Genomic DNA, 24,644 nt, shown 5'->3' on the forward strand with positions numbered 1-24,644 from the left:
ATCATGTCATGCACATCACACAGTGTCATATTCACTCATACTAGTAGCACCCCATGAATGCTAAGATATAGGGGGAGCTCTTATAAAATTGTTTTAAATATGTGCATTTGATCTCAAAATTCAAATTCTAATCAATGCACACATTTAAGGGGAGCTCACATATATTTTAGAATTCAAAATTCTTTAATTCAATTATCCTTTGTAAGCTTTAATCATTTTATCATTAATTACCAAAAAGAGGAAGATTAAAAGTGCATCTAGGCCTCCTATGTGGGTTTTGGATAATTGATGAGAAAATATTAAGTGACTAATATGTTTTATTGAGGTTATAAACAGGTTTTAGTCCCATTGGAGAAGTTAAACGACACTAGCGTCCTTCAAAAGAAAAAGAGAAGCAGCATGTAATTACTCATTAGGTTTAAATTGTTTTTATTTTCAAACTTGAGTTTAGGAATGTTGTTCTATAAAGAGGGATGCGTTTATGTTGACTTAAAGATGTCTCCGTGCTCAAATGACTCTTTTATACCAAATATGAGAGACACAATCACCCCCACGGACACCTAAAAAGTTTAAGTGTTTGTTTGCACCCGGAGTGTCTGGGCTGACCTAGAGTCTTCGGGTTGCCGGAACCTCTGGGTAAGACTCCAGGCAAGGTGCTCGGGTAGAACCTAAGTGCTAAACCTGGAGTCTCCGGATTATCCTAGATACTCCGAATTCTGGTTAGTGGCCTGGAGTCTTTGAGTTAAACTCCGAGTCAAGTTCTCTGTTTGGGCTTGAGTGCCCAACCCGGAGTCTCCGGATAGACCCAGATACTCTGGGTTATGGTTAAGGTCCGGAACCTCCGAATAGGACTCTGGACAGAAGTCTCTGTGGAGCTTTCGAAGGCCAATCTGGATACTCTAGGTCAGTAAAAAAAATACTGTAACAGCTAGTTTTGGGGGCTAGGTTTAAATACCTCCTTCCCCCTCTCATTCATTGCTGCTGAACCAACTCGAAACAAAAAATTTCATAGCCTCTTTAGAGCCCTTCCACTCCTCCAGTGCATTAGTTCTAGCAAGGATTTGAGAGTGTGGGTTGGAAAGTGAGATTGAGTGCTAGTGAGCTTAAATCCATCTTTTGAGCACTTGAGTTCTTCGTTAAGCCGTCGACTCACAGTCGTTACTCTTGGAGCTCCGAGCTCCTAGACGGTTAGACGTCACCCGGAGAGCACCCAAGCTTGTGGAGTACCCCAGAAAGTTTCTGAAGGTCATCTTCGCCTCTGCAAGGGAAGAGGAATGTTAAGTAAGCCCCAAGCTCGATCTTTGTAAGCCCCAAGGATTTGAGACGTAAGATCGTTGGATCCGAACTTCGAGAAACAAATAGTTGTCTTCTTTACTTTCTTGCATACTTTCTTGTTCTAGTTGATCTTTTAGACGATTTACCATAATCTACTTGTTTGTGAGTTTGTGATCGTAAGTTGTTATTGAAAAGAAGCTCATACATCAATTAGAACATGTGGTAACTCATATACTCAACTAGATTCGCTTAAATATTCATAGTTTTCGATTTCCTATTATTTCTGAACTATTCGAGTTCACCCGAAATATCCGGATCCTATATAATCCGGAGTCTCCAGATTAACTTGAAGTATCCTAACTCTGTAATCCGTTGTGAATTTTTAAATTGCAGAAAATATCTATTCACCTTCTCCTTTAAACGACATCACATACACTCAACCAGCATATACAAACAGCATTGTCACCACATGCACATCACGAACGGCATGATGCTAAATTATTTTGCCTTTTCCAATTTCAACGCTAAATCTAATTTTTTATTATACATGATCTCACACGAAGACTTTTAGCAAAGGAAGAAGTGAATTAAGTACAAGATCATGTATATAGATAGATATATTTCATATATGACACTTCTTGATTCCTGATTTTGAGGGGCATCTTGAGGTTGACATCCCTCTCACCAGCCTGTGCGCCGGGCTGTGGTGTGGTGCCCATCGTTGTGCTGCCTTTTGCCCCTCAAGTAGCCCCTCCCCTCCACACTTTTAAATACACCGGCCCGGGGCCCCCTTCTCCTCTCAGGCAGCATAAGTAAACTCAATACTCCACTCCCTGATCTGCCTCGCCTCTCTGACTCTCTCTTCCTCCTCTGTCCCTCCACGTTTGAGAGCTCCAAGAGCAGAAGCTTGCAGCTTGCAACACTCGGAGGCGAGCACCATGGTGAGTCCTTGCAGTTCCTGGTCGTTACTTCTGTTGGCTAGTTCTCGGGCATTTGTTGTATTTGGCTCCATTTCGGCGCTCTTGACTCTTGGCTGATTCTCGGTGCTGGTTTCTTGGCCTTTGATTATGTGTTCGTGGCAGGAGGACGGAGCGCGGGATGTGGAGTGTTGGGAGGGGTACGTGGACTGGCGGAACCGGCCGGCAACGAGGGGCCGGCACGGGGGCATGCTCGCCGCCTCCTTCGTGCTCGGTAAGTAATCAACGGGCCCCTCGCTCACCGCTGGCGCCGGCCGCTTTCGATTCTAGATTCCTCTAGAGCTCTGCTGTCGAGCCCGGAGGTAGGGGACCGGCCGGGCATGCGGAAAGGAAGAGCTAGCGCTGGAGCAGCACATGAGCACGAGACATCGAATTGGATACCCAGCAGCACCGCGCTCCATGCATGCCATGGAGCAGAACCGAATCACCGAGGCCCAACAGACGCACCTCCCCTTTCCTCTGCTTTCTTCTTCTCCTTCTTTCTCCATCCTTCTTTTCCCGATCGGACCGGCGTCCTTTCGTGTCCGGCCCGGCTGCTTTCGGACAAGTGGTGCTCGAGATCCTTTCATCTGCTTCCACTGGCTTCCGTTGGGCTCCATTGCTCCCCTTCTTTTCCTCACCCTTTACTTCTCTGTCTTTGACATGCAGGCTCTGTTCCGTTCCCAACTTCCCCGGGTCCTCGCCTGCAAATTGCCGCCACGAATTAGGCGCCTTTTCCGCCCAATTGCACCACAAAATCTGAAAAGGGGGAACCCAACTTGCATGCAGTACTGCACACAAAACACAGACCCATCGCAGCATCCGCATGACCCGCGTGTGCAATTGGCGGCACTGCCTGCACAGTTGCCTCCATGATCCATCAGTCCCTTCAATACACTGCACTGGTTCACCAAACTGATCGTGGGATCTAGTGGCTGCCCTCGTCCGAAGAGGATCAATTTCTGTTGCTGTGCCTGTCGATCTGGAAGGTTCGGTTGAGAAACGTCTCTGTTTCTCCTCTCCTTGCGATTGCAGAGTGAGACGGGAATGGTTTGTGACCTCGTTTTGGAAGGGTTGCATGTTGTGAGGGGAAACTAGTTTGTGATCGTGAGGATCTCCTGATGAGAGAGAGAGGTCTCTCTTTATCGGTCTATTTTCTCTCTTGAGTCGTCGAGGAGCACACAAAATGTGACCACGCCGCGGCCTGAATGCCTGATGATGGGTCGTCCAAAGCGCGCATTAAAACGCGGCACGATTCGCAAGGCACAAAGTGGCCAGGAGTAAATATGGCCGGCCCGTCGCATCGGGAACGCCACACATCATGGAGGTGTCATATCGGTTACCGCCGTGCATTCTGCTTACGTAATATTTTTTTATTGAACGAATCAAATTAAAAAATGCCCCACTCGTATAATTCGTGTACAATTTCCGTACAGGGTAACCTTAAAGTGTTTCTCGTAAAAAAATCATATGAAATTGTTATGTTCTCAATTGGTGCTTACTCTGAACATCGTTTACATCGTGGAGGTGCTAAAACTGACGGGAGTGATGTTCTTGCAGCCGTGGAGATGCTGGAGAACCTGGCGTTCTTGGCTAACGCAAGCAATCTGGTGACGTACCTGATGGGGTTCATGCACTACTCGCCGTCTCAGTCGGCGACGACGGTGACCAACTTCATGGGCACGGCGTTCCTGCTCGCGCTCCTCGGCGGCTTCCTCTCCGACGCCTTCTTCACCACCTACACCATCTACCTCGTCAGCGCCTTCGTCGAGTTCATGGTACGCGCCAGAAACTCCATCTCTGATTTGCCTGCTACTAGTACGAGTACTTACACGCGTATATGCAGATTGTCCTCTCTGTGTTTATTCACGCCATGCAACAAAAATATGTGCAAAAATAATACTGCATGCCTACGTACGCTATAGCTAGCAGATGTTTCCGGATACGCATGTCTCTCTCTCTAGTGCTCACCGTATCTTCACGCTGATGCGGCGGTGAGACATAGAAGATAATTCTACTAGATTCGATTTTATAGAAAGATTTCTTTCTTCTCTTTTCTCATCTGTAAGTTTTTTTATATGTATGCGTGTGTTCTTTTTTTCTCTAATCTGTGCTGCGTTAGACTGAGAAGTAACATTATGAGATATGATTTTTTAAAAATTTTCTGTAAAAAATCTCATAAAATTTCGTTCCTAAAACACCGCTATATACTGTCTAGCTGTGCTGCCACATCAGCTCTGGACTTCTCTTTCTTAGTCTCGCTGCCCCTTGCAACATGTTTGATATGCGTGTGTTCTTTTTTTCTCTAATCTGTGCTGCGTTAGACTGAGAAGTAACATTATGAGATATGATTTTTTAAAATTTTTTGTAAAAAATCTCATAAAATTTCGTTCCTAAAACACCGCTGTATACTGTTTAGCTGTGCTGCCACATCAGCTCTTGACTTCTCTTTCTTAGTCTCGCTGCCCCTTGCAACATGTTTGACTGTCGACCAGATTGTTGAAGAGTTACTCTCTCCATTTCAGTTTATTTGTCACTATTTTTATTATAATAAATTTGATCAAGCGTTTTATTAAAAAAACTTATAGATATTTGAAAACATATAATACTAATAAAGTTTTTAATGATAGATTTAATAATATAAAAGTTTTAAGTATCTATAAATATTTAGAAAAATATAAATCAAATTTGGTACAGTAAAAAATAATGACAAGTAAATTAAATTAAAACGAGGTAGTACAATATCGCAGTTGTCTATCTATGACCAAGCCGTCCAGCTAGGTGACGACAGAGACGTGGCCTCCGTAGACTCGGCGTAGTCTGGTGCCAGTCACATCGGTCACCAAATTGAGGTAATCCGACGGCCGTCGTGTTGTGTGCAGCGTGGTGTGATGCGCGCAGCGCTCCACATCGATCACTTGCACGATGTTCTGACTTAGTACAATGCAGTGAGGAACTCATTCTAGTCATAAATATATATCATTTTAAATAAGATATAATCTCTAATCTATAATTTTTAATATATAGATTTGATTACTATTTTAAAATCTATTGAATTTATGAATATATGAAAGTATTTGTCGAGACAAATTTATACTATGATTTTAAGGTTTTCAACCTCTATTGTTAGGTAAAATTTTAAAAGTTTGGCTAAATCTTTTTTAAAACATTATATATTTATGAACAGAGAAAATATTCAGGTTTGACAGTGGTTGTGCCATAATGTACAGTGTACTAAAGCACTGTTGTTTTGAATTATAAAAGTTGGACCGTGGTGATGTATAATCTATAAATTGAAACAAACAGTTGCATTATAAAACTAGATTATGATTATAATCTGTAATTTAAAATAACATCTAGATTGTAAAAGCTGGATTATATAATCTAGTAGCAATATTTCTTTCATCAGCTTTTATAATCCACAGTTTAATTTCTTACAATCTAATTTTTATAATTCAGCTTTTTACCATCTATAATCTGTAAACTGTTTTTCAAAATTTTCAGCTTAAACAAATAGATCTAAATCGGACCTCATACTCTCCGCAATTTGGGTTAAGGAGGAAAGGCCAATGATTAATTGTAGCCATCACTTTATTCGCCAACATGATACATGGCCGATTTGACTCGATACCCTGGGTCAAAGGGAACTAAATGTCATCTTGTTCATACATTGTGCTGTCACTGCACCAGCCTACGTGTCTAGGGCATGGGCTTTGTTCAAGCAATTCGTGGCCCTAGCTCCTGTCGCTTTTAGATCGGGAAGAACAACCAGGGCAACAGTATCCATGTGAAACCCGTTATCACACACGTCTTTTGTTGCATACTTGCATGATTTGGCAGTGTCAGGGTATGTATGCGTCCACATGTGTGTCGCTGACATGTGGGGCATTTTTCGGTTTTCCTTGGATGCGCTTTGGTGGTCGAAAATATCCGTCAGAACGTTCGTACGCATATTAGTATGGGTTGGCCGCGAGATGAGTAGGATAGACGCTGATGTATGTAGGGAAAAGAGACGCGTGCCGTGGATCACGTGGCTAGTCTCTCTACTCACAAGCAAGTTGAGTATAATTGTACTCTACAAAATCAGTCGTTGTACACATTTACATCGGCAATCGTACAATCCAGGGCATGTTGACATGGTCGAAGAAACCTATCATGCATGTTTAGCCTGCGGACCCTAAAGTAGAACACTGCAGATAAAAAGGTGTACAAATTTTAATCAAAATCTTAAACTAAAATCTTTTCTTTATAAAACATAAGTTATTTCCCGTATCACTTCCTCTCCTATCTTACTTCCATCTAATAAAAACATCTATAATTTAAATAATTTATTCACTTTTTCCATCCATCAATATTTTCCCACACATAATAAATCATTTGTCCTTCAGTCTCCACATCGTTACTTGCTACGGATATAACGCACGTCTTACTAATAAAAATAAATAAAAAACTAGGAAGAAGATTACCGGATAATCTTTCTCTATTTTCGAATTTCATCAAAAATCAAACTACAATATCATTCCCGACGTATTTGTTCAACAATATTCTCATAGTATATCTATATTTTTATACTTAAATTTATATTTTATGTTATCGTACCTAATATTTATATTTATATTGTAACATATATGTACTTAAATAGTATGGTAATTATTCATGTGTAAATCCCCCTTACCCAAACAAACCATCCACCTGTGGCCACAGTCCGGGCCCGCCTAAGACCCCCTCCCTGGTGGATGGCAATTCGGGGGCGCCGGCCGGCCGCCCACGCTACGTCTACGTGCGATCCCGTTCCCACGCGCGGTTCGGCGGCGGCCAAGCCAGTGCCAGTCCGCGGGCGCGGGGTCGGCAGGGGAAGAATCTCACCCACCGTCCCGTCGCGCACGCGGTGATCCGGGCCACTCCTGCCCGTGCGACGCGTCCCGTCCGGCAAGATCTCCACGCTCCTTTCTGGTGGCAAGATCGTGTGATCGTCTCGTCGAATCCTTCGATGATTGACCGGCAGGCTAGACTAGCTGGTAGGGACATGCTGCTGGTAGAGCACCAGTTTTGAACTGCGTAGTTGTACTTCCCTTGAATCTGAATGGATAAAATAATCCGGAACGACTTGGTGACCGAGACATGCAGACAGCTCGTAACCTGGCCAAAACCGTGTGACGGCAGAACGTTCTGGACGCTCATTATAGGATTACCAGCTCACCTTAATCTTTTATCATTCCCTGACACATTTACAACCCGAACACACGGGAGGAGCGGTCCATCCACTGGATTTCGTTCCTGTACGGCCCTTGCCAGGTTCCCCGCACGGTGACAAGTGAGAGAGCTGAGAAAAGGTCGTCTTGTCCCGGGATGGCAGCAGAAACCGCTTGGGATCGCCGAGGTCCGCGCTCGTGAGGACGGAGCTGGCGCGGGCCCGCGTTTCACCAGCTAAGAGCCCGGTGGTGCATTCGGCCGGAAAGGGTGGCGGGACCGGGACAGCGACCGTCAGTTCAGTTCCCGCGTCGATTCGCGTTTCCTCGGCGTCTGGACGCCTGGAGCTGGGCTGATCTGCTCTGCTACAGTACGCCGCACTGTCCTTTGCTTTTTCGACGGCTGATGGCAACGTTACTAGTATTCTGTCGAGCAATTACCGAGGGAATCACGGAGCGTTGACACTCGTTAGAGTTCGGTGGTAGGCTAGTCGTGTCCGGCTTGGAAGATGAGTAGAATTACTAGCGCAGGAAACGGATAGGATACGAATGGATATCTTTGATTTTATATTATATATATTTTTAATTTGAAGTCAGATAAAGGTAGTGTCAAATATAGATATAAATATAGATAATCTCGGTCATTGATATGAATCGATACAGATCGAATATGTGAGTTCGATGTAGATAATATCAGTCACGAATATTTATTCAAATATTAAGTAAAAGCAACCATCATATATTCGACAATTCCACGTATCCAAAACTCAACTACGTTAGAGGTACAACAATCAATCAACAATATGCTCCCATAAAATGAGTTATGTTATAGTAAAATCGGAGAAGTTATGAGTGACCAATATATTGGTTGAAATTTCTATTAATTATTTGAATGTATTAATAACTTCAAATGAAAAAAGTATCAAGTAGAAACTTATAGATTTCATTGAGAGCTATAATTTTCATATAAGTGTAAATTTCAAAACCTATAACTATTTTTACACATGTTACAAAAAAACTATAATTTCTAGTGCTCATTTTAAAAACCTACAAGTATTTTAACACATGTTGCAGAAAACTGCATCATTCTCACTGTGGACTTACCTGCCATCCTCTGGCAACAAGTGAGCCTATAGTTAATCCTCATATTACATACTATAGAGGATGACTGGTGGAACTAATATGAAAAAATTATAATTTTTTGTAACATGTGTTAAAATAGTTGTAGATTTTTGAAATGTGCATCAAAAATATAGTTTTCTGTAACATATATCAAATTAGTTGTAGGTTTTTAAAATTTACTCTCCATATAAAAATCGTCTCCATTCGACTCTGTATGAAAAAGTTACAAGCTCTGAATGATATGTTCGGATAACTATCGGTTAGTCTTCGAATATATCCGATTTTATTATCAGATATCTGATATCCGACAAATACCTGGCTCCCTATATCTGAATCCGATACAACTATTTAAGATCCGATCTGATATCCGATATTCAAAATCTGATTAGCATATAAATCGGATCGGATGATCAGGCGGGTGACACAAATACTACTAGCACATAAATGATCACCCCTAAGAATTACATTGTCTTTGGCATAGCAGGGCTTCGCCCATGAGATCCATATAGAATTTGGTGTTTATAGGATAAAATAATGTGGTTTAAATATCTATGTTCAGTCCAAAATAAGAATAAGATGTCTTAATCAAAGTTTCTCAATATATCCATAGCTCCAGCTTCAAGAATTTCTGTAGCCTAAACATGCCCTTATAGTGGTTTTTATTTTGTTGAACTAGATATACTAGTAGTAATCAAGTCTCTCCCAATGCTCTAATATGTAGTTTTTTCTTATGCTCTCTCCCTGCACATTTGATCATTTATGTTCTCTATGACACAAATACTACTAACACTTGCTCTCCCTGTAAAGTAACAAAGTTGAGCACATAATCAAAATAATAGTTTTGATCATACTACATATAACCATTAATTATCTTGAGAGACCTAAATAAATAACATACATACACTATATATATTAGAAGTTTATTTCTTAATATCAATTTTTTACCATCTCTCGTATAAGATATCAGATAAGAAACAAAGGATAGGGAGTTTCTTCATTCAAGTTATTAGTTCAGTAATCTGCTAGCTTGTACATGGCAAATAAGTAGCTAAGCTGAACCTGCTTGCTTTTGCTCACTCTCTCTCGCCTCAAGGTCTGATAAAGATCACCGTTTGACCGCAGCGTCCAACCCTAAGGAGCCGACCATCGCTGTCCCGGCACGCCCTTGCCATGCAGCTTTTAGTCAGCGCTGACAAAAGTACATAATTAAAGCAAACACGATGTCAAACTGCTGCCCTCATGGCTATTTTTCTGAACCCCCATGGCAGCAGGTCGGTCTCCTCCCCTGCTTTCGCACCCGACTCACGGACGCAAAGCGACGCAGCGCACGGCCGGGGAGCGGAGGCACTTGCTTTTGCCTCGTCCGTGTGCTTGCTTTATCGCTGTCGCTTGATATTTACCGAATCATTCGGCATGATGGACTGATGTCTCGTCACTGACTTGATCCAGTCCAGTGAAACCTACAACAACTCCCCATCAAATCATTCATGTCCTTGGGCTCATCATGTACATTACCAATCTACGAAGAATTTCGGCCCGGCCCATGATATATGGGCCAACAATAACGGGCTTCACGTTTCAGTCAAAATTTCAGTCACTTGACTGCATTTTTGGACTTTTAAGTTCTTCTGAAAAAAACTGCATTTTTAAGTGCAACCATTTTAGCTGATGGTGTGTTTGCAATGGCGCGCAGGGGCTGGTGATCCTGACGATCCAGGCGCGGACGCCGTCGCTGATGCCGCCGCAGTGCGCCAAGGCTCCTGGCGCCGCGGCGTGCGAGCCGGTGTCGGGGTCCGATAAGGCGATGCTGTTCGCGGGGCTGTACCTCACGGCGCTGGGCGTGGGCGGGATAAAGGGCTCCCTGCCGTCGCACGGCGCGGAGCAGTTCGACGAGCACGCACCGCGGGGGCGAATGGGACGTTCCACCTTCTTCAACTACTTCGTCTTCTGCCTCTCCTGCGGCGCTCTCATTGCCGTCACCTTCGCCGTCTGGGTCGAGGACAACAAGGGCTGGCAGTGGGGGTTCGGCATCTCCACCATCGCCATTCTGCTCTCCATCCCGGTATTCATCGCCGGCTCCAGGCTCTACCGCAACAAGGTGCCCACGGGGAGCCCGCTCACTACCATTGCCAAGGTCATCCTTGCCGCCTCGCTCGCGCGCCGCGGGGGCGCACAGAGCTCCAGCAACGGCGCCGTCATCGACCTTGCGCCCAGCCCGACGGGGAGCAGTGAGTTAAAGGACCTGTACGGCAAGCCCGGGGAGATCTGCGACGAGGCAACCGAGCCATCGCAGGAGCTCACGTTTTTGAACCGCGCAGTGCGGTGCCAGCCGCGGTGCGCGCACCTGGCGTGCACGGTGCAGGAGGTGGAGGACGTCAAGATCGTGCTCATGGTGCTGCCCATCTTCTTCTCCACCATCATGCTCAACTGCTGCCTGGCGCAGCTGTCCACGTTCTCGGTCGAGCAGGCGGCGACGATGGACACGCGCGTGGGGAGGCTCACCGTGCCGCCGGCGTCGCTGCCGGTGTTCCCGGTCACGTTCATCATCCTCCTCGCGCCCGTGTACGACCACGTCATCATCCCGTTTGCGCGCCGCGTGAAGGGGACAGAGATGGGCATCAGCCACCTCCAGCGCATCGGGACCGGGCTGGTGCTCTCCATCGTCGCCATGGCGGTGGCCGCCGTCGTCGAGGTGAAGCGCAAGAACGTGGCTGAGGACGCTAGGATGCTGGACTCGGCGAAGCCGCTGCCCATCACCTTCTTCTGGATCGCGTTCCAGTACCTGTTCCTGGGGTCGGCGGACCTGTTCACGCTGGCGGGGCTGCTCGAGTTCTTCTTCAGCGAGGCACCGTCGCGGATGCGGTCGCTGGCGACGTCTCTTTCGTGGGCGTCGCTGGCGCTGGGGTACTACCTGAGCTCGGTGCTTGTGTCGATCGTGAACAGCGCGACGGGGCGCGGCGGGCACCAGCCGTGGCTGCAGGGGGCGAGCCTGAACCACTACCACCTAGAGATGTTCTACTGGGTCATGTGCGTGCTCAGCACGCTGAACTATCTCTTCTTCCTGTTCTGGGCCATCAGGTACAAGTACAGAAACGCAGGGGTCATCAAAGGGTAATGCCATCGCCGTTGGCATTGCCATTGTCGTCGATCAAAGTGACCAATGCAAGATGCAAGTGTTTATATAAGTGGAAGAGAAAAGAAATTAGAGGTTGATTTCTGCACACTTCTTAAATTTCGGTCGCCTGAAATCGACGAGGCGCTATGGCGATGATTTAGGCAAGGGGTTTTTGGATTTGGGAGGATTTCACTGATTCCGGGTTTAGAAGAAGGTTGGCTGCGGTAGGCCAACTCGGCGGATGTGGGGGCGAGGTGACGGAGGATAGCCGGTGGGTCAGAGTGGGGTAGAAGAGCACGAAAATAGAGAGGTTAGCGTGGCGGGAGCGGTGGCACCGCCGCAGCCGGAGACGGTCAGAGACGAGCAGGAGGCGAGGGGTGAGAGCACAGCGGGGTGACGAGGTAGGCTGTGGCGTCATTGGACGGGGGTGGGGCCTGGAGGTGGACGGGATCCGAAGGTTGAAGAAAGATTATGAGCTATTGAATTTGTATCCAATCACTCACAACCGTTGTCTTGTCTAAAAACAAAAGCAAAATCACGAGCTTGAAAAAATGCTACGGCCTAATTTCTGCAGGGGTGTTGGGGTTTGGGGGTTTCTGAGGCTGTCGTGGATTTGGTTGGTTGGTTGGTTCAACTAATAAATTAACAAAAGGTGGCTTAATTATTAATGCAAATCTGCTAATAGGTCTTCGTCGATCAAAGCGTGAAGAAGCTGTTTCGTTGGGCACTTACAAATGCCAAAGCGATAATCTATCATTACAAGAAATGCAAGCTAGGTTTTGCGGCGGGTTTTCTTTCTGTGTCATCAGAACACCCACTCTTGCTAAGAAATCACCTCACGTGCAGAATCGGGCCGGGCTTCAGAATTCTCACCATGCCAAAAGAAACAACGTACCTTCCGGCAATGCTAGCTCTGATCCTGGTGAGAAACTCAGGTGAGAGAGAGGCCGATTCTTTCAGGAAATTGAACCAAAACTCTCTCTCTCTCTCTCTCTCTCTCTCTCTCTCTCTCTCTCTCTCTCTCTCTCTCTCTCTCTCTCTCTCTCTCTCTCTCTCTCTCTCTCTCTCTCAATTTCGCGCTACACTTGCACCGACTTCACGTGCCAGCAACTAAACTAGGAAGTCCTTGCCCAAGCGAAGCGGATGTCACGAACCTAGCTAGATAGATGGACGAGGATGAAGAACAGCAAGCCGAGGAGGGAGAGGAAATGCCGTGCGAGAGGAGGAGGAGCCAGCAAGAACAACGTGCGAGAGGAGGAGGAGAAAGAGGAAACCAAAGAAAGGCACAACAAAGATCCTCACTGGGTGGGTGCACATCCCTTCATAGAAACCAATAGCTGATCCCGACCTAAACCAAAAGTCACCAAATATTCAGATCCAAGAACTGAAAACTGAATTTTATGTTACTTCTAGTGCTCATAGGCCTGGAACAAAACTCGTTAAATATAATTTTTTTTAAAGAAAATACCGTATTACAAAGATATGGGTAGATAAAGTTTCACATAACACCATAAGCTCATTTTCCATTGATGACCATCTCCTGCAGCAAGAATTGGAGTGATTTTACCTATAACGAATTAATTTGCTTCCGTGCAGTTACATGTTCTTGTGTTTTATGTTGGCGTTCTCATTTAAATTCTTGCAAAATTCATGTGATGCATTCATAATTCTTGCTTTCACTCTTTTTCTTAAAAAAACAGTGACCTTTTGCTTAACAAGACATTATATCTAATAGACAATATTCATCTACTTCAATGTAATATGTTAGTAAAAATACAAATATTTAAGGTATTATCAACACAAATAGTTTTGCACAAACCAACAATCAACGTTAAACCCCATAAAAAAGTCAAAAGTTTACAAAAGTCGACCATTCAAATTCTAAATTGTCACATAGTTATGAATCAATGGAACAAAACATTGCAAATCACTGTCGAACTATTGCAACACATCATCTCAAGTATTGAACTATTGGAACAAACACTCAATGCTAACGAATGAAAGTTTGACACACGTTTTTCAGCAACACTCATTTCAAATTCCTTGTTCCTTCAGAAATAGCACCACATAACAAACATGTTATGAGAGTCGAAAACTTAGCAAAGAGTATACAAGCCAATATAAGATCCTAAGCGTGGTAAGCATGTTTACAGTATCTCCCATCCTCACCTTGCTACTTGCTTAGTATTTATGACAGGAGGGAGTACCTTTAAACTATCTCATTACCTCATGGAAAGTTTATTTGCACCTTCACAGCCTATCACCCTAACCAGTTCATCAGTTAGAATGGCACTACAAGTGAGAGCACAATCATCCAAATAGCAAGCTTTCTCTTTCGCATCATCCAACACTAACATAGCAAGGCAACAATTTCTGCATGCACAATCCATCAAATAACAATCTTTATTGGGCATGAAGCACAAATCAGTTTAAAAACAGTAGGAAAAATCTAAACATAAACAAGGCGAGAAAATGAAACGTTTGGGGTGCCAAAAGCCCAAATCAGTTCAATCAATATATGAGTATATGGTGTTCGTAGAAATGACACAACCACACGCCTTGCGAAACATCAGCTTCCCGCGATTCGTGCCTCAGACGCGGAGCACGATGGCCGGGTCCTTGGACGGCAGAGGTCCCCCTTGCCCCTGGGTGGTCGGAGCTGGAGTCGTCAGATGCGTTTGTCGCGTGGGCTACTACTGGAGCGGTAGTGGCGGATCCAGCCCATGTTAGGGTGGGGTGCTAGATCTTTTGCTCTTAAGCTTTTTAGGTTGGACCCGTGCTATGTGAGAGGGATTTCTTAGATTTTTTCTGGATTTTCTCCTTTATTCCTCCTGGGCTTCTTGGGCTGGGCCCGTGCTGCAGCCCCCCAGCACAGGCCCTAGATCCGCCCCTGTGGAGCGGTATGAAGGTGCCCGTGCTTGTCCTACCGCCTGGGTCACCATCGCCGCCGCTGGCTGTGGCGCCGTCCGACGCGACGCACGTGCCCCACCTGCGGGCGCCCGTGCCACGGCCAGGGTGTGGTGGGCGGCTCTCGCTGCCTTGCTGGGTGTGGTGGTTCTAGTGTCGTCGCCATTTGAGCTTTCAAGGATGTGAACACTGGGGTTTTTGTTTGCTACCCATTTCTGACACCATAGTGTAGCTTGTGTCAAAGGAAATAATTGAGAAATGAGCTACGGTGGACTATGATACAGGTACATGCGACTTTTTTCATGCTCTGTTCCTGTAGTGCCATTTGCCACACATACGATGGAATAGATTTACAATAAAACACCCACATGGCATTGTAGTTTGACCACATATCAGTTGGTAACCAACCTTACATAGGAATTCTGAAAGAAAAAGATTACTCTTTCGATTCGGGCACCAAGCCAACCCATGTAAAAATTTCGAAAGAAATGAATCTGTAAGGCAACTACACTTAACCATAACTCAGAATGAAGACTACATACAACATTGCGTTTGAATGTGTGATAACTACAAGATGTTTGATGTCCTATGGCGATTCAGAACCTTACATCGTCACTCTGGTACAAGATGTGAAGTAGAACTACGATTAAACCAAAGGGAAGCTTCCCACGCAAAATATTTCTACAAAGAACTGTGATAGGGAGGGAAGATGTAAATAATAATGCCATTAAGTACTGATATAATTTTTCTTATCCTTTACATCAGGTACAACCAGCTGCCTGCTAGTCTCAGCCTTACCAAAACTTGGACGTAACACAGTCCTACGTTAAAACCTAGAACCTGTTGTTGTCGCCAAGAGCATGTATTGAGAACTCCTGTCTGAAATGAATACGGCAATGAAAAATAATACTTTGTTTAAATTCAAAAACCCTGATAGCCCAAAAATCATTAGGCGTTGGAAAATGGGAGGAACTTTTCGTTAGCAGTGAGTTGGAACCAAAGGATAAATAAACTCAAAGATGCAATCCTCATAACTCCAGAGTACTCGGGAAGGTAAGCTATGGTAGGAAGTAGGAACAAACCCAACCTGCTTTCATCTAAGTTTAGAGATCAATATGGCATGGAGATAGGGAGAGGGAGAGCCTGGAGTTAGCATAACAGGATGATAAGTTATCAGTTGAGGGTGGACAATCTTGGAATCCTTGATAATTTCGTATAATGAGATGACAATCTCAATAGTCAGTAGAATTATGACACCCCACTCCAGCAAATCTGACCGTCTATGTTGGACTTCTTGAAGAAAATGAATGTTGTGCTGTTATAATTATATTGTAAGTGGAAATGAAAACTAAAAAAAAATCAGCTATTCCACTATACAACAATGAATACAAGGCACTTACCTCCACAAATTTCAGTTTGAAGTCAAGGCTTCCAAAAAACTGATTCAGTTTATATTCCTCCCGCAGATACTCTAGAATTTGTGCATAATTTACATTTTTCCAAGCAATTTCTGACCTGGGAAAAAATTATGTAGTTTAAATGACAAAAGGTGCATGTTTCCAGAAGCAATATGTCATTTACAAAAGCAAAGAGTCAAAGCAGAAACATGGGGCAATGAAACAGAGCAAACAATAACACCATATAATCCAGGGATAGCAGGCACAATGCTTTTATAACAGAGTATTGTGACATGGTAGTCCGATTCCTAAGTATGAAGATCAAATTCATCAACCTTTCTTCAAAGCATTGGAACAACTTTCAAACAGCATAAACCTCATGCGATTGTTCTTCTCCAAAAGAGAATATCATGTGTGTGAAACACAGTGAAATCCAATATACACATGTGATATCTAGCATCTTGAATTACACACTATAGCACAATCCTGCACATGGGATGGACACACCCTTCCATCCATTAGAAGAGAGAACAAAGTTTGTGTTAAAATACTTAACTTTGTATATGTTGTACGGAGCCATCATGTCGATAATGTGAACTACCGATCTAACGAACTTATTAAAGAAATAGGAGATACTTGAAGTAAACAAATCACAAGAGAATACATAGGGGTTTTTAGAAAGTTTTAGGTCTCCACGAGGATAATAACCATATGTCGTGTTTGTCTTGTATTGATCTAAGTCTGTTACAAAGGGGATGTGTAGGTAGCATAGGCTTATGTTAGCTTGTCTTGGCTTGTGTTTCTCTAGTTCAATTTGTATGAGTTTGTATCGCTTGTCCTCCGCAGGGTCCCTATAGGGGGTGTTGTATCTCCTCTGGACTCAGGCATATTACAAAAACTTTCTCATAATTATTTTTCATACCCTTGCCTCCCTTGGCATTCTTCATGCGCTTGGCCTTCATCTTGTCACCCTTGAGTCCTGGTTGAGGGCGCTTGATGCCTTGAGTCTTCTTCTTTACTGAGAGAAGCATGTCTTTAGCCTTAGCAGACTCATTGACGATCTTCATGAGCTCCTTAACATCTCGAGCTCTTGGATGGAAATATCTTCCATGCATCTTCGGCTCTTGACCCCTTGGGTGAAATTTTGTCTGACATCGTAGTCACTGACCTTATGGATGTTGTTCTGGATATTGCTGAAATAGCGTACGAACTCGTGCAAGGTCTCACTCCTCGTCTGCTTGCAATGGTAGAGATTATTTTTCGTACCAGGACAAACGTATGTACCCTAAAAGTTGGCTCAGAATACATTGCAAAGCTGCTGCCATGAGTAGATTGTTCCCAACGGTAAATTGGTCAAATATGTCATGATTGACCCTTCAAGGGCGGTAGGGAGGTTATTAGCCATTACCTTCTTATTCCCACCAACCGTTGGATGGCTGTGGTATAGATTTGGAGAAACTTAACAGGATTTATACTTCTATTGTATTTCTTGATCGTCCTAGACCGGAACCTTGTTGGCCAATTTATGTTCCGTAGTTCTGGAGAGAAGGCCCGACATCTATTGATGGCGCCTTACATGGTTCTTGCATCCCTGAGAGTATTTCCCATAGAGATTGGATATCGGTCCCGATTCGATTGATGCCGGGGTATTCCCCAATTAGATCGATGTGGGGGTAGACGAAGCCTCTTCAGAAGCCCCAGGACGCCTTCGTTGGTCATTGATGACCTCACGCAAATCATTTATCGGATGACCATTGACTGGCAAGGTCCGGTTGCGGTTATTTGCCCAATTGTCATCCCGAGAAGCTTTGTTCCTAGGGTTATAACTCTACGAGTCCAATGCATTTCATGATGAGGGATTGCTTGGTCTGCCCTGATGAACACTATTTTTGGTTAGGGTATGATGAGAGTTCTCGGCCTAGACGATGATCTCCTTTGTTAAGTCGTCCGTCGAGTTCATCCAATCATTACCGGCTAGGGTAGCCAGATTTAAAGCAGTCCAAATAGGCCACGCCTACTGGGCCGCCTGAGGCATGCCAATATAGGCACGGCCTAGGCATACCATGAACCGAGCTTAGCCGGGCTGCACAACACAAGGCGTCGGGCCGTGCCTGGGTTGAGCGTGTGCCACGCTGTGCTGGCACGACACGGCCTGGCTTAGATGGGCTAGCACGGGCATAGCTTGTCTGGGTTGCTTGGCCGCACACCAGGCCGCCCAGCACACTGCTTCGCCGCCCACCCGACTCGCCCCTATCGCGTCACACCAGCCACCCCCGCGCCGCCGCCTGGCCAACCCACCCGACACAGCCCGTCGTGCCACAACCGTGCCCGGGCCAACCTAAAATTGTGCCTCACAGTCTGTGCTGTGGACCGCGCCTCTGGCACGCGGGCCGACATGGTATGACTCGATTAGTTAGCTCTGCCTAAATAGGTCCATGCCTAAATGGGCATGGGTCGTGCCGTGCCGAGCGGCCCATTTGACTAGGTGTGGCTAGATTTGTGATCGGAGAGCACATGATGGCCTTTTGTAGAAGGAGGATTCTCTTAGTAGTTATAGATTTAAAGTGGTCAATCCCCTGTTGATGTTTAGGAGTCGGTAATATTAGGGCTCTGTTAAGGACTGGAGGTGGTGTGCCCACCTAGGGCTGACCATTGCCTTGCGCCGAAGCCGAAGGATCTTGGTCGTTTGTAGGGTTATCGTCATGATAACCTAGATCATTATCCTTGTCTCCGATAGTGAAAACTTCTTAGGTGTAATCTCCACTAGAGAAGGTGTCCAGATCCATCATGGATGCTCCATCAGATTGCTTCGGGTTGGTATCTTGACAATCTATATTGTCAGAAGCTGCAGAGATTGATCCCGACTTGTTGTGAATTGGACATTCACAGTTGTCTTGTCAACCGAGTGGTTCAAACTCGATGCCATAATCCTGAGTGTATTGATTCATAAATCGACCCCCATGAAGGGCGCGTGTAGATTCTTCAAAGCCTTTTTTCATGACCCTCACGAAGGGTGCCAGTTGTCGATGATTGGTGAATTGCCAATCTAACGGACTTGTTGAAGAAATAGGGGATGCTTGAAGTAGAAGAATCACAAGGGAACACGCATGTGTTTTTACACAAGTTCGTACCTTTTTAAGGATAATAATCTTACGCCATGTTTATCTTATATTGATCTAAACTTATTACAAGAGGTATGTAGCTAGCTTGTATGGATATAAACCTAGTCGACGACTTTCTTGCTCAGCTTCTATTAGCTTGTGTTTCTCTGGTTCGACTTGTATGGGTTTGTATCACTTATCCTCTACGGGTTCCCTCCCTCCGTATATATATGGGGTGTCATACATCCTCTGGATTCTTTCTTCTTGTTTTTAAGATAAACCTTCCTAATTACGGGACGTCTTGAGTACCTATATGTAGTTTTTTTTTATTTAGGGATTCTATTACTGAAGATATATATATGCCCCGAGAATTACGAGAAACCCTAGAGTGCCCGGTTATGGTAACTATCCATTATTCATCGTGCCATCCTAGAAAGGAAATACGATGTTTGAGTGTACAAGACACCTGTCGATAAGGCCAAGTCTGCTGTTATCACCTGCAAGATTCGAAATAACCTTGCCCACAAGTTGTAAGAGCTTCTTTCTTTTCATAGTGAAGTTCCCAGTCTTCTCCTTGACACCCCAGTCTTCTCCTTGACACGATTAATTCCAGTGAATTTCTCAACCATATCATCAACGTATCAAAATTAGTGTATTAGAACTTTCAGAACAAAGCTTCAATGTTACAACCACAAGGCAAAAGATTTTTAGCTTTGCTCAATTGCAGTATCCACCGAATATAATGATCAAGAGCGATACTTTGACCAACAACACTTGAATTGATGCGAATCCCGTCCGTGTCTAAACTTTTAAGAACTATATAATCAAGACCTTCTTTCATCTATGTTTTCAAGGATGGTTTCTCAACCACTGCATAATCTATTCATTTCAAAATAGATGTCGTCAATGTAATACATGTTTTACTCTAAATCTACATATTTGCAAAATAATTAAGCAGGGGAAGTTCCAGGGGCTGTATACCAAAGTTCCATTTTAGTCTCAGTGAAAGAAAAGCTTTGGCAATTTACTTATGAAAAAAAGACAGCTGCATGGCTCTAAGTGACATGATGTGTTAGTGGTGCCTATAATGCATCACATCCAACGCACAGCTTAGACGCGGAATGATTATGTTTAAGTTCTACGACTTTTGTCAAACAGAAGCTCCAAATATTCTAGAAGGCAGTTGGACTGTTTGCCGTTCATACAAATATTATAATGGAACACAGAAGGTGAGTAAACAGAACTTCTCTAATTAGCAGCTAATCTATATGGTCCAGTAAGGGAATTGTATGGACATACCATCTTTTCTCATCTCCGGAAGCATGTTTCCAAATTATATCAAGATAGTATTCAGCTTCATGATCAGCAATGTTAAAAATCACATCAGAACCATATTGGAACACGACCACATAGCGATAGCAAAATCTGGTGTCCTTCACTCCAATGTCCTACATAAATATCAACAAAAGATCACAAGGAAACCAATTTCTGAAGCACAGGACAATGGTTATACATTACAGCCTCACGTTCAATAGGTGACCAAATGTTATTTAAAGAGTAGCTGATTACAGAATCTCTTGGCCCTGGAACAAAGTGAGGCTGAACTGGAATCACTAACCATAATCTCAGGCAGGAACTCGGAATAGCGGAGCGCAATGTAGAGCGCACGGGTCGATGGAGGTACGATATCACTCCCATGCCCCGCCTGCATGTTCTTCAAATCAATGCTACCACAAAATCAAACAACAACACATCAATTTAGTTCCTTGAACCAATTGGGCGTGACCACCATAAAAATAGCATGGCAGCACAGAACGTTTCCTAACAGAGAAATCATCAAACACCTATCACGCGAGCACGGGCGCGGTGTGACCTGCTTACTTGGTAGAGAGGAAGTAGACCTGCACGTGCATGTAGCGCGCAAGCTCTTCGTCCTCCTATCCTGCGGCGGCGCGGGCGCAGGGGCCGCCTCGGCTGCCGCGCGAATCCAGGCATAGTGCGCCGAGCCGCCCAGGCTAGAGACGCAGGCGTCGTGGGGCGCGACGGCCGCAGTCGAGGAGAAGAGCCTCGAGAAGGTTGAGTCATGGATGGCGATCTCGCGGGACCCGCGCGATAGAGGGTGGCCTGTTGATGGTGGCTGCGGCGTCGCGGGGATCTCTATCTGGAGAAGAAGAGGACCAACCGGTACGCCTGCCTCAGCCTTGTAGGAGGGGCGGCGGTAGGAGGCGCGGGCGATCAGGCCACGAGTGCCGCGGCAGCGGTGGAGGCTAAGCTACGTCCACGCGCGGCAACTGGCGGTATCCACGACCGCAGAAGCGTGGGACGTCGGATGGGCGCCGGAGAGCACAATGGCAGCCACGCACGACACCATGGTGTTGTGAAAGATTGGAACGAACGGAAGGGGAGGAGAGGAAGGGCGGCATTGGCGAGCGGAAGGAGGCGTTTAATCAAGTCGGGATGGGAGGAGGAAGGAGGTGTTTATGCAGTTAATTAGAGGGTGATTGATATTACTTAGGAATAAAAATGGGTCTAATTTTATAAGTGATCGTCAAATTAAGTTGGATATGGTGAAGATTTTTTAGATCAGTCACATCTGATAAATTATAAAGAAGTATAGATTTGTACTAGTTAGGCTACTGTAAAACATCTCCCTATAAACATAAAAGTTAAATTTAACCACAACTTGACTCCCGGTGCAAAATCCTCTCTCGACATGGAGAGGCCGAAGTTGAGAGAGGAGAGGAGGGGAGAGAACATAGATAAGTCAAGTATATTGTTATACGTCAGTCATTTCATTTAGATGATTTAGAGGATAAAAGGATGAAAAAAAATATTGTTGTCTCATAAAGTAATCGTTTTATAAACTAAAATTTGAATTATGAGATTACTCCTGCACTGTTATTAAAGTTGTTATAGCGATGCAACTCACAACATTAATTTATTCTATACATAAATTGAGGCTTTGTAACATTACTATAGAACAACTATAAAGACAATTAATTTGTTCCTCACACAAATTAAAGGTTTATAAAATTACTATAAAACAACTGAAAAGACAATATTAAATTATCTTAAAATTATGTATTAATATGTGAGACTATGTATAAGATGGCACCAATGTTCTTGCATTAACTTTTTGTTTTCACGAATCTCGGATGGAATGATTTTTCGCACTCGGCAACCAATCAATACTTTATTCGAACAGCTAATAGTTTGAGTTGTAATCTACATTCCTCAAGAGTTGTGAAGATTCTCTGCGGATTATTTTGATCCACCGCTGATACATGCATAACTTTTTCTAAACCCAGCGTCTCATAGATGCTTTTCCTTAAGACTATCTCCAACCATATTTCCTTTATTTCGTTCCCTTTCCGATTCCCTTCCCCGTTCCTATTCTCTTTATTTTCTCTCATCTCCAACAGCTTCCCTTCGAGGGGAATCGCGAAGGGAACGGAGAGAGAATCCCGTCCTAAAGGGAATGACCCTGGGAATCCCGTCGTGAAGGGAACCATGAAGGGAAACCGTTAAAAGCGTTTAGGGAATGGAAATCCCTTCACGACAGGAATCTACCCGTAAAGGGACTCCCTTGGGCTTGATCTTAGTACTCAAACATCATAGATGCCATCATGCATATGCTCGTGCTATTGGTATGGGAAATGAAGAGTCATGCCCCACGTATTATTATACTTACATATAAGTCATCAGTTATGATAAATTTAGATAATTTTTTATAGTCTATCTAATGGATTAAATAGTCACCATGTAAAGTTAGATCATGTTTTATTTTTAAAAATACTATCAATTATATATTATTTGCCTTTTATACGTTTGAGAAACTAAATTGAAATATATCTTGGTTTATATATGATGAGTGATTAATAAGGTTGTAGATTCGGTTTTATTATTGTTAGATTGTATAAGCATGTATATGTATTGTAATTATGATCATAACTAATTAAAGTTACAGAGAAAATGCAGTTGACGTTTTTATCTCTAAGTCCAAAAAATTTATATGCTGGATAATCCAGCGCTAAGAATTTTGTACATGCCGAATGTTTCGGCGCCTAGAAAGACTACACACCCCATTGCAACTCAAAAGAAAAGGTTGAAGTACACGCCAGATAATCCGGCGATGGGCACAGTGAATACCGGAGCATTTCTTATAGAGTGGTTGCAAATCAGCTCTGGAGAAACCAAGTTGAAATGTATGCTGGTTTATTTGTGATAAGTGATTGACAAGTGTATTATTTTGATTTGATAATTTTTGAATTGTATGGGCATATATATGTATTTCAATGATGTTTCTGACTAACCAAAGTTGCAAAGAAAATAAAGTTGGACTATGTAGGAATGAGATTAATGACAAGAGGGAGGTAAATAGGTGCCTTAATAATTTTTTTTTTGAAATCGATGGCCTCCTCCTATTTGCATCACCTAATGCACCTCAAAACTCAAGTAGAAGCAAAAATAGAGAGAAGTTTGAACAAAAGAAAATCGAGACAACACGACTCCACGGATGATATATGAACCATATGTTCTATTTAAAATCAATCCATGTGTCTTAACACTAGAAAGATCACAACTTGCAAAGTGAGAAATCAAGTTGAAATGTGTCTTGGTTTACTTGTGATGAGTGACTGGCATTGTCATTTATTTGGTTTGATAATCTTTGGTTTTGCATGAGCTTTGATGTGATTTGAATTGATTTGGGATTTCATTTGAGCATATTGATTATGAAGTAATTGAAATTAGAGTTGGAGATATGTGTTTGCATATCTCATGGTGTACAGGTGATGGATGCAACTTGACGGTTGACGGTGGGATGATCGGGGTCAAGCGGAGTGCTTGGTGCCAGGCGATCAAGGAGGCCGGACAGAGTCAAGGGTGATCCTAACTGAACACGTGGAGGTCAAGCAAAACATTGAAGACGGATGGAGATGGCGTGTTGATAAAGTCAAGTGAAGGGGATACCGGTGCAAATGACAAGGTGGCCCAAGGGATCGGGAGTGGGAGAGACATGCCGGCAGTCAGGATCGCATGACGGAGTACACGTGTCGACATCGAAGCGCTTGCTTAAGGTGTAAGCAAGACAGTGAGTCACGCTTTGAGAAGCGTATAGGCGGTTTCGCGGTTTGGCCTCAAAACCATGTGAGGACTGGAGCAGTACGTGGCACCACCGTGAAGCTTGCATCAAGGCAAAGCTATATCGTGAAGGGGCCATGGCCGTCCGATGAATGGAGAAGAAAATAGACCAAAATGCCCTTGATGGTAGGTAGAAGTGAACTACAAAAGAGGGGTATTTTGGGAAAAAGCTAGAAAACTTAGGGGTCAAGTTTTCTAGACCTATAAATAGAGAGGTAGGGCTATAGGAGAGTTTGAACCATCCACTTGAGCCCATCTTGTGCCACCCATTTGAGAGCTTAGAGCTAGGGTTTTAGAGAAGAGAATGATGAGTGCTTAGCCTATGTAATAGGTGAGAGTTTTGAGAGATAAATCTTTGTATTCCACCTAAAATAGGGCTGATCTCTTTGAGTAATGAAGTTTATGTTTTTGCATATTCTTGAATTCCCCTCTTTCTAATT

At 44.0% G+C, this 24,644-nt stretch overlaps 1 protein-coding gene and 1 pseudogene across 2 annotated transcripts; one reads left to right on the forward strand and one right to left on the reverse strand.

Annotated features, from left to right (window-relative positions):
- Window positions 1-2,034: 2,034 nt before the first annotated feature.
- LOC133883526 (protein NRT1/ PTR FAMILY 4.6-like) lies at window positions 2,035-11,755 on the forward strand. Of its 2 annotated transcripts, XM_062322874.1 has the most exons (4): window positions 2,059-2,216; window positions 2,358-2,466; window positions 3,792-4,009; window positions 10,236-11,755. In XM_062322874.1, the coding sequence occupies exons 1-4, from the start codon at window positions 2,214-2,216 to the stop codon at window positions 11,655-11,657; spliced, it is 1,752 nt and encodes a 583-aa protein (XP_062178858.1). In that variant the 5' UTR covers window positions 2,059-2,213; the 3' UTR covers window positions 11,658-11,755. The 2 variants fall into 2 exon arrangements, with proteins under 2 accessions (XP_062178859.1, XP_062178858.1); XM_062322875.1 differs by lacking the exon at window positions 2,358-2,466 and having other exon boundaries at window positions 2,035-2,216.
- A 7,929-nt stretch (window positions 11,756-19,684) lies between these two features.
- Window positions 19,685-21,485, reverse strand: LOC133930083 (uncharacterized; annotated as a pseudogene).
- Between the last annotated feature and the right edge of the window lie 3,159 nt (window positions 21,486-24,644).

This window comes from Phragmites australis, chromosome 10 (assembly GCF_958298935.1).
Source record: "Phragmites australis chromosome 10, lpPhrAust1.1, whole genome shotgun sequence".
NCBI classification, from domain to species: domain Eukaryota; kingdom Viridiplantae; phylum Streptophyta; class Magnoliopsida; order Poales; family Poaceae; genus Phragmites; species Phragmites australis.

Coding starts and splice junctions, on each gene's coding strand:
- LOC133883526 (XM_062322874.1), top strand. Junction 2,467..3,791: donor CGCCGCCTCCTTCGTGCTCG/GTAAGTAATCAA, acceptor ATGTTCTTGCAG/CCGTGGAGATGCTGGAGAAC. Junction 4,010..10,235: donor GCGCCTTCGTCGAGTTCATG/GTACGCGCCAGA, acceptor AATGGCGCGCAG/GGGCTGGTGATCCTGACGAT.